The sequence below is a fragment of the Monomorium pharaonis genome, unplaced genomic scaffold (assembly GCF_013373865.1).
Source record: "Monomorium pharaonis isolate MP-MQ-018 unplaced genomic scaffold, ASM1337386v2 scaffold_474, whole genome shotgun sequence".
Classification (NCBI taxonomy): Eukaryota; Metazoa; Arthropoda; class Insecta; order Hymenoptera; family Formicidae; genus Monomorium; species Monomorium pharaonis.
Genome location: NW_023415774.1, coordinates 1 through 10,367, shown reverse-complemented (window position 1 = coordinate 10,367; position 10,367 = coordinate 1). Strand labels below are relative to the sequence as shown.

Genomic DNA, 10,367 nt, shown 5'->3' with positions numbered 1-10,367 from the left:
ATAATTAAATAGTGCATTTTTTAGTTTTTTTATGATAAAACATTGTACATAAACTTAGTGTTTTTGTAAAAAAGTATTGAAATATTACTTACAGCTAAAGAACGTAAAAAATGTGCAAAAATGAGCATTTAAATATCATTTAGGATAATAATAAATCCGTGTCTTCTAAAATTAAAAACAAAAACATCTTTAGGTCTAAAAAAGAAAGATAATTTATTTTTTAAAAAGATAATTTATTTATTAAATGCTGTACATAATAATTTTTAATTACATTTTGCAATTATTGGTATTAAGAACGAAAGAATACTAGAATAAATAATTTTTAATTTAATTAATAGTGATTCAAATTTAATTAATAACAGAAATTTCAAAGTTTTGTTTTTAAATGTATGTATACTATACTCGTTTGACGTATAAAAAACTGATATTGCAAATGTATTCTGAATAAAGTAAAATCGCATAATGAACGGATCAAAAAAAATGGAATGGAAAGCAATAAATAAGTAATAATCTCTTCAACGAACTGAAGAATAAGTTTACTTTATTTAGTTGCTTCAAAAAACGTTATTTACCAAAATGCTTTAAATGTTATTGATAGCTGAAGTTCCAAAATTTTTGTATACTTGCGACATATATAACAAAATGATAAAAACATGTTCAGTAGAATGCATAATGTTCACGTGGTAAATTGAATAAAGATTATACAATATGTGACGATTATTCCGATAAACTGAAAAAAAATTTACTTTATTTAATTACTTCACGAACACATTTTCATTACAATTCAAAAGTAGTTAATTTTACATAAATTGCATGATGTAAATAAATTTTGTACTCACACCACAGAACAAATTAATATTCATTTTGAAGAAATCGCAGGCTGTAAACGATACTTGACAATGTTCCAGCTGAATCAAAAAGTCATTGATTTCTTTTCTAACGTGGTCTCGGTCCAAAATTTTATGTAAAAGATTGTCCATGACAGCGTAATTCCAATCGTGACTGTTATTCCAATTAGAATTTTGTTCGCTTTCCGCATCTTCCAACGCCGGTTGAACTTCTAAACTCGGTTGATTCATTGTGTCGTTCAGTTTATCAAAATTCATAGATTTAAATTTCAATGCAATTGCGCACATAATTATCTTGGTTTTGTCGAATTCTTGTCGAACAAGTGTGCAAATCCAGCAAATCAGGCCAAATTGTATGATATATATAATCCAAATCGTGTTAAATAACAAGAGAGAATCATCGTAACCACTTTTTACATATTTGTATGTCAAGAACAGTTTAATCACGATTATAGAAAAGCAGTTTGCCGAACAAAGAAGAAGATGAAAACCATGAATATCGTTTATCGTACTCACGAGATCACAAATATCTATATAACAGAATTCATAATTGAATCACATCTTGATATAATCGCAATTTGTTCCTAGACAGTATCAAATTATATCTCGCGCTAAATAAATTTATATCATTTAATTACAACACAAAAAATAATATTTGCAAAGACTTACCATTATGCAATTCTCTAATGCGTCTAATCTTGAACGCAATCAATGGCGCATCAGATAGTTCATTCAATTGGTCGAGCAATTTATTTATCGTTTGATATCTGTTATAGAGTACATAAACGACAATGTCGAAGACGAAGCTGTTGATCAATGACCGTGCTGTCGTGTAATAAATCAACAAGTCAAAATATCTAATTTTCAAATTTAGATAGCTCAAATATTGGGCATGCACAACTATCAACACAGGACAACACGCGAAAGTCATGAGACTCGCTATTACTCCCAACTTTTTTACTGGCTGATCATTCGTATGTGTTTCTCTCTTGATCTTTCGGTCAAACTCCTTCATTTTGTCCATTAGCTCCGGCCACTTGTTATACTGTCTAATTCCGTGATAAATATAGTAATATGTCGACACGAAGTCTGTCGCCCTATCTATGACATACATGAACTTAAATACATCCATGTTAAAAACGAAAGACATGTGAGAAGCGTATCTGATATGTTGTATTAGGTACGTTGTGCATATGACCATGTGACCGAAACGCAAATAAATTGTTTGAAACATTGAACACTTTCGCGGACGTGCAACGCCCACGCCCATGAACCAAGACGTGTAAGATATTGGACGCAAGGTGTGCTCTATCGATGGCGAGTTGTCTTGTGCTGGCACATGAATCTCCTCCATTTTCGTCGACTATTTTCTTTGCTAATCGGCGTTTTGTAAATGCCAATTACATTAAAACTCCTTCGTAAAACGGCACAAAATATTTTGTAGACAAGATAGTAAAATCTTTCTGCATACTTTAACAAGCGCACGCTTTGAATTCTGCTTGATACTGCATATAGCAATTGTACAACAGAAAGATCATAAAGTCATGCATGACATGCGCGCGCACACACACACAACACACTTTCATACACACATACACGCGCGCTGCATACATACGAAATAAATATATGTATAAACGTAATTCCAGACCGTGGTTTCTAGGCGTTGTCACATATCAACTCATTCTTAAGCCCTTTAATAATGTATCAATACTAGTCAAAAGTTAAAAAATGTTAAATAATTGTAATAAAACCCTGAAAATATTCATTGGGGTGCAACGCACTCCATGCGACCAACTTGTTAAAAATCCGAAGTGTAACTACGGAGGATTAATAAAAAGAAACAACCCTCGTGATTTCCCTTGTGCGACAATATACAACATTCATTAATCCCAAATAAATTTATTAAAAATAAACATATATGTATATTACAAATTATAACTTATTTTAACAGATAATATTTATATACTATTAACAAATTACCAATTTAATCTGCACTCTGTTTTTGTTTAGTTTCTCGGATTATTGGTTAAATATAATAAACTTGAAAGGACGTGCAGTGCTTTAAAATATACTGGTTATTGCGAAGAATAATACCATGTCTTAGTGATCGAATTAGCTAGGACGCCCGCACGGAATGTTGAGAGATCCGGGTTCGAATCGCGGCTAAAATATTTTTTTTGCAATAAATTTATTTAGTTTCTCGGGAAAGAAAGAACGGAGTATTCTAAGATGCTCTTGAGCATCGACATTTAGCTTAGTAATTGTGTTTCAAGACTGAAAAAACCTGGCAGCGCGCAGTTTAAAATAAAGCTAAGAAATTCAATTTAATAGAAAAATTATAATTATCACTAAGATCCGATGCAGACCATTGGGCAATCTACACATTGTCGCTATGTTTAAATTGAATAAGGACTATTATATAAGTAAAGATTACCCCGACAAACTGAAAAATAAGTATATTTTATTTAAATAATTTCTTTAAGTTCTATTTACATTACAATACGGAAACAGCTAATTTTACATAAATCGTATGCCAAGTAAATATTATACTCACACCACAGAACAAATTATTGTTGATTTCGAAGAAATTGCAGGCTGTAAATGATACTTGACGCTGTTGCAGTTGAATCAAAAAGTCATTGATTTCGTTTCTGACGTGGTCTCGATCCAGAATTTTACCCAAAAGATTTTCCGTGACAACGTAATTCCAATCGTGATTGTTACTCCAATTAGAATTTTGTCCGCTGTCCGCGTCTTCCAATGGCGGACGCACTTCTAAACTTAATTGATTCCTTACATCGTTTAGTTTATCAAAATTCACAGATTTGCATTTCAATCCAATTCTGCATATAATTATCTTGGTTTTGTCAAATTCTTGACGCGCGAGTGTGCAAATCCAGCAAATCAAACCAAATTGCATGAAGTATATAATCGATTCCATGTTATAAATCAATATAGACTGATAGTCTTCCTTCTCGATTCTTAAGTAGACATTGAATAGTGAAGTCGCAACTATGCAGAAGCAGTTTGCCGAGCAGAGAAGAAGATGAAGACCATGAATATCGTTTATCATAATAACGTTATCACAAATATCTGCGAAATATTCATATTTCGATAACATCTTGATATTACTGCAATTTCTGCATAGACTGTATTATATTATGCCTCGCTCTGTATAAATTCACATTATCTAATTACAATAAAAAGTAATATTTGCCAAAACTTACCATTATGCAATTCTCTAATGTGTCTAATTTTGAGCGCCATCAATGATGCATCAGACAGATTATCCAAATGACTGATCAACTTATTTATCGTTTGATATCTGTAATACAGCACATAAACGACAATATCAAAGACGAAGCTGATGATCAACGACTGTGCTATCATGTAGTATAACAACAATGTGACTGTGGGAATGTCATAATCAAACATATAGTAATACACGGAGTACATAATCATCAACACAGGGCAACATATAAAAGTCATGAGAATCATTATTGCTTCCATGTTTTTTACCGGCTGATCATTCATGTATGTTTCCCTTCTAATTTTACGATCAAGCTCCATCATTTTATCCATTAGCTCCGGCCACTTGTCATATTGCCTGATTCCGTGATAAATGTAATAATATCCCGACACGACGTATGACATCCAATCTAGGATATACTTGAACATGTATACACTTATGTACGAAGTGAAAAGATATTCGGAGTATGCTATTAGGATTGCTGTACATAGAACCAGGTGAATGATACGTATGACTATCGTCACATACTTTGGACACTTTAGCGGACGTGCAATTCCCACGCCCATGAACCAAGATGTGTAAGATATTGGACGTAAGGTGTGCTCTATCGACGGCAAATTGTCGTGTACTGGCTCATGAACCTCCTCCATTTTCGTTTCTTTTATTCCTCTATTATTTTCTTGCTAATTGACGTTTTGCAAAAGAGTGCTGATTACATTAAAACTCCCGGTTGACACAAAATATTTCGTAGACAAGATATTATAGTAAACTTTTTCTGTAGTAATATATTTCTGAACACTTTAACAAGCGCACGCCTTGATACTGCATATAACAGTTGTACAGCAGAGTGAGAAGAAGTCATGCGCGCGCGCGCGTAAGCATGCACGCACGCACGCATGTCTCGGTACGCACATATGCATACAAAATAAATATGCATATATGTGTTACTTTAAGGTACGGCGTTATCACATATCAACCCAGAGAATTTAATTAATTAATTTTATTAGCCACCACTTTAGTTACCTAACAAGAAAGCGATTACAAAAAGCGATAGCTCGTTACGCGATTTTTGTCGATAAACTATCTATGGCGTCTATGATCCTCCTGCGGCCGTCTTATCTCATAGCGATATTATGCCTATCCCATCAATACGCAACATTTTATCTTGAATTCATCAACGAAAAAATTATTTACCACATCACACAAAGAAATAGATCTTGCTGCAAGTAAATTTTATTCTTAAACGTTATATACCTTGATGCGATCATTAAATGCTGCCTTTACATTAATTTAAAAATGTTTAATTTTGCTGTAAAGATAATTTATTCTAAATCAAAAAATATTTATTCTTTAAGCTATTTTAAGTATAAAATAATCCCGAAGGAAGGCATTATTGCAATTTTAAAAATATATTCTTTTGTGTGTCCATAAACTTGAATATGTCGCCTTCAAGAGCAAAGAACGTATCATTAAAGAAGAAACGTATCATGTCATATATTAAAATAATAGAACATATGACCAAGTGAATTATATTAAAAATTATTGTGATACTGTTAGGGCGTTTGCGCGGATATGCAATGCCAACGCCTAACAGTCAGGAGATGTATTAAAGCAAAGGCCAATGATATAAGCCAATTAAGTAAATTGAAAAAGTAAAATTAAATTTATTTCTAAATACATGTACGTTCTGCATTACTGTTTTATTAAAAAATTAATTACATCATATGCAATAATTTAAGGATTTATTTATATTCAATAAATTAAATATTTAAATTATTTTGTATTATATTGTTGTCTATTAAGATTTTTTATATAAATCAGTAACCATTCCTTTAATTAAAAAAAAAAACTCGCGGCTTTCTTGTGCAAAAATATACATTAATGTAAAATAAATTCATTGGGAATAAACAGAATATTACAAATTTTGTAACAGATGACATTTATATACTATTAACAAACTACCGATTAACAAACTACGAGCTGCACTCTGCTTTTATTTAAATCGGAGTATAGAGAAATTGAATGCAGATTATTATATAAGTAAAGATTACCCCGATAAACTGAAAAATAAGTATATTTTATTTAAATAATTGCTTTGAGATCTAATTAGATTGCAATACGATAGCTTTGTTACATAATTTTACATAAATCGTTTGCCATAAGTAAATATTATACTCACACCACAAAACAAATTATTGTTTATTTCGAAGCAATCGCAGACTATAAACGATAATTGACGATGTTGTAGTTGAGTAAAAAAGTCATCGAGTTCGTTTCTGACATGGTATCGGTCCATAATTTTACGCAAGAGATTTTCCATGACAACGGAATCCCAATTGTGATTGTTACTCCAATTAAAACTTTGCTCGCTGTCGGCGACTACAAATGGCCGTCGCACTTCTAAACTAGATTGATTCCTTGTATCGTTCAGTTTATCAAACTTCATAGATTGGCATTTCAATGCAATTGCGCACATAATTATCTTGGTTTTGTCGAATTCTTGACGCGCAAATGTGCAAATCCAGCAAATAAGACCAAATTGCATAAAGTATACAAACGAAACAATGCAATGTATCAATGCAAGCGCATATTCTCTATAAAGGAAATATATGTACGCATATATTAGTTGATCCGTTATCATAGAGAAGCAGGTTGCCAAGCAGAGAAGAAGATGAAGACCATGAAAATCGTTTATAATTGTAACGAGATCATAAATATCTGCAAAATTCACAATTCGATAACATTTCGACATTACCGCAATTTCTTCATAAACTATATTAAACTTTATCTCCCGCCACATAAATATACATTATGCAATTACAAAACAATAAATAATATTCGCAAGAACTTACCATTATGCATTTCTCTGATGTGTGTAATCTTGAGCACTATTAATGACGCATCAGATAGTTTATCCAAATGGCCGATCAACTTATTCATTGTTTGATATCTATAATAGATCACATAGACGACGACATCGAAGACAAAGCTGTAAATCAACGACCGTGCTATCATGTAGTAATAAAGAAAATAAGTATAGTCACTATATGATTGTAGAAAATAATACAGAAAGATCACAAATGGCAACAAAGGCCAACAGACAAAAGTCATGAAAATCGCTACTACTTCCATAATTTTTACTGGTCGATCATTCATGTGTGTTTCTTTCCTGATCTTTCGATCGAGTTCCTTCATTTTGTCCATCAGCTCTGGCCACTTGTCATATTGCCTGATTCCGTGATAAATATAATAATATGCCGACACGTAGAATACTGTCTTAGCCGTGACGTAGGCAATATCAATTACGCTATTCATGGTAAATTCGAAAAGATCATATATGACGGTTATTAAGTGCCCTGTACATAAAACCAGGTGAATTATACGTATGACCATCGTCACAAACTTGGGACACTTTAGCGGACGTGCCATGCCCACACCCATGAACCAAGACGTGTAAGATATTGGACGCAAGGTGTGCTCTATCGATAGCGAGTTGTCTCGTACTGGCACATGAATCTCCTCCATTTTCTATTTTTTTCTTGCTAATTCACGTTTTGCAAACAAGTGCAGATTACATCAAAACTTCTCGGTAAACAAGATATTTTGTAGACAAGATAGTAAAATTCTTCTGAACAATTTGACAAGCGCACGCTTTAAATTCTGCTTGATACTGCATATAAAACTTGTACAACACAGTGAGCAGAATTCACGCACGACATGCCCACACATGTGTATGCACACACATACACATGCGCGCACGCGCGCGTTAGCCCGCACGCACTCACGCACACATGCATATAAAATATGCGTCTATATGTAAACTTTACTCCAAGCTACGGTTCTTAGGCGTTGTCACGTATCAACTAAGGGTGTCACCAGCTTAGTCGCCCAACAAAAAGTGATTACAAAAAGCAATAGCTTATTAGGCGACGCGCGGATACATCAAACTGTCCACATCGTCTATGATCCTCCAGCCATTTTATCTCATAGTAGTATTGTGTCGACCCCATCAATCAGCAGCACATTTTATTTCGATTCCACCAACGAGAAAATTATTTAAACAGAGGTTCGAGTGGAGATTGCGGTCATCAACGCACAAAAAAGTAAATCAAGTAAATTTTTATTCTTGAACGCTTTATGCTTTGATACGATCATTAAATGCTTTCTTCATTAAAATTTAAAAAAAATTTAATTTTTTGATAAAAGTAATTTATTCTTTATCGAAAAATGTTTATTCCAGATGCTATTTTAAGTATAGAATATTCTTAAATAAAGGCATTATTGCATTAAAAAAAATACATTTTTTACGTGTTCATAAACTTGAATACGTCGCCTACAAGAGCAAAGAAGGATATTATTAAAAAAAACGTATCATGTATCAAAATAATAGAACATATAACCAAGTGAATTATACATAAAATTATCGTGACACTCTTGCGACATTTGTGCAAATGTGCAATGCCAACGCCAAGAAACCAGAGGACGTAAGATATTGGACGTAAGATGGCCTCTACTAAAACCGTGTTATCATCTACGGGTGCACAGATCTCTTCCATTTTCATCTCTTACCTTTTTTTTAAATCGATATGAACAGAACTGATTACTTTACACTTTTTTACGCAAAATATTGTGTATAAAAAATAGTATAGTTTTCTTGAAAACAAAACACTTCTACAAGCACGTGCCATGAATTTTCCCTGATACTTTATGTAATAACAAAGAATGACGTATTACTTCTACAATTCTACAATATTAAATCGCGTGTTATTAACTGTATCATTAGAAATTTATTCTTTTATATGCAATAATTTAAATGTTTATTTATATTCAATAAATTAAATATTTAAATTATTTTGTATCGTATGTCCACTAAGATTTCTTACATAAATTATAAGGTTTTTACATAAATCAGTAACCGCTCTTTTAATTTAATACTAAGAAAAATTTTTCATAGTTTTTTTGTGCGACAATATAAACGTTCATTAATACTAAATAAACTTATTGAGAATATACAGAATATTACAACTATAACTTCTTTTAATAGATAATATTTATATACGTATACTATTAATAAACGTATTAATAAACGTATACTATCAATAAACTACAAGTTGTATCCTGTTTACGTTTATTTTGTCGGGTTACGAATGAAATTGAGTGAAGAATCCCAAATATGTGAAAATTAATTGGACGAACTGAAAAATAAGTATATTTTAGTTAATTGCTTTCAGATCTATTTACATCCTAATTCGTAGCTAATTTTATATAAATTGCATAAAGTTATTAAATATTGTACTCACACTACAGAATAGATTATTGTTCATTTCGAAAAAATTGCAGGCCGTAAATGATACTTGACGATGTTGCAAATGAATCAAAAAGCCATTAATTTCGTTATTGACATGGTCTTGAGCCATATATTTACGCAAAAGATTTTCCATGACAACGTAACTGTTACTCCAATTAAAATTTTGCTCGCCGTCCGCGCTTTCCAATGGCGGTCGTACCTCTAAACTCGATTGATTCCTTGTATCGTTCAGTTTATCAAACTTCATAGATTGACATTTCAATGCAATTGCGCACATAATTATCTTCGTTTTGTTGAATTCTTGACGTGCAAGTTCGCAAAACCAACAAATCGAACCAAATTGCATAGTATACATAATCAACTCGACACATAACCCCCATATATACATATAATTTATGTCCGTTTCGTTCTTTATATGCAAGAACGTCTCGTATAGTGCTGCGGTAAGCGTAAAGAAGCAGTTTGCCGAGCAAAAAAGAAGATAAAAACCATGAGTATTGTTCATCTTAATAATAAGATCACAAATATCTGTATGACAAAATTCAAAATTCAATAACATCTCGATATTACCGCAATTTCTTTATATATAGATTGCATTAAATCATATCTTGCTGCACATAAATTTGCATCATCTAATTATAATATAACAAATAATATTTGACATTAAAACTTACCATGATGCAATTCTCTGATGCGTTTAATCTTGAGCACGATTAATGGCGCATCAGATAGCTTATTCAAATGATCGAGCATCTTATTTATCATTTTATATCTGTAATACAGCAAATAGACGATAACATCGAAGCAGAAGCTGTTGATCAACGACCGTGCCATCGAATAATAAAACAGCAAAGAACTGATCACAAACTCGTAATTTAGGTAATATTTTTCTTGCATAAAATTATAATATAAGAAGGTAACAATTGGCAACAAAGGGCAACAAACAAAAGTCATAAGAATC

At 32.2% G+C, this 10,367-nt stretch overlaps 2 protein-coding genes across 5 annotated transcripts; both read right to left on the bottom strand.

Annotated features, from left to right (window-relative positions):
- Positions 1-216: 216 nt before the first annotated feature.
- Positions 217-5,835, bottom strand: LOC105835922. 4 transcript variants are annotated; one of them, XM_036294831.1, is made up of 3 exons: positions 4,076-5,835; positions 3,403-3,941; positions 217-730 (listed from the first exon to the last, which is right to left on the bottom strand). In XM_036294831.1, exons 1-3 carry the CDS (start codon positions 4,746-4,748, stop codon positions 677-679), a joined length of 1,266 nt encoding a protein of 421 aa, XP_036150724.1. In that variant the 5' UTR covers positions 4,749-5,835; the 3' UTR covers positions 217-676. The 4 variants fall into 4 exon arrangements, with proteins under 4 accessions (XP_036150724.1, XP_036150723.1, XP_036150721.1 ...); XM_036294830.1 differs by lacking the exon at positions 3,403-3,941 and adding an exon at positions 840-1,378; XM_036294828.1 differs by lacking the exons at positions 3,403-3,941; positions 4,076-5,835 and adding exons at positions 840-1,378; positions 1,518-3,336.
- A 3,163-nt stretch (positions 5,836-8,998) lies between these two features.
- On the bottom strand, positions 8,999-10,195 carry LOC118648507. Its single transcript, XM_036294827.1, has 2 exons — positions 9,399-10,195; positions 8,999-9,293 (listed from the first exon to the last, which is right to left on the bottom strand). The coding sequence occupies exons 1-2, from the start codon at positions 9,963-9,965 to the stop codon at positions 9,240-9,242; spliced, it is 621 nt and encodes a 206-aa protein (XP_036150720.1). The 5' UTR covers positions 9,966-10,195; the 3' UTR covers positions 8,999-9,239.
- Positions 10,196-10,367: the final 172 nt, after the last annotated feature.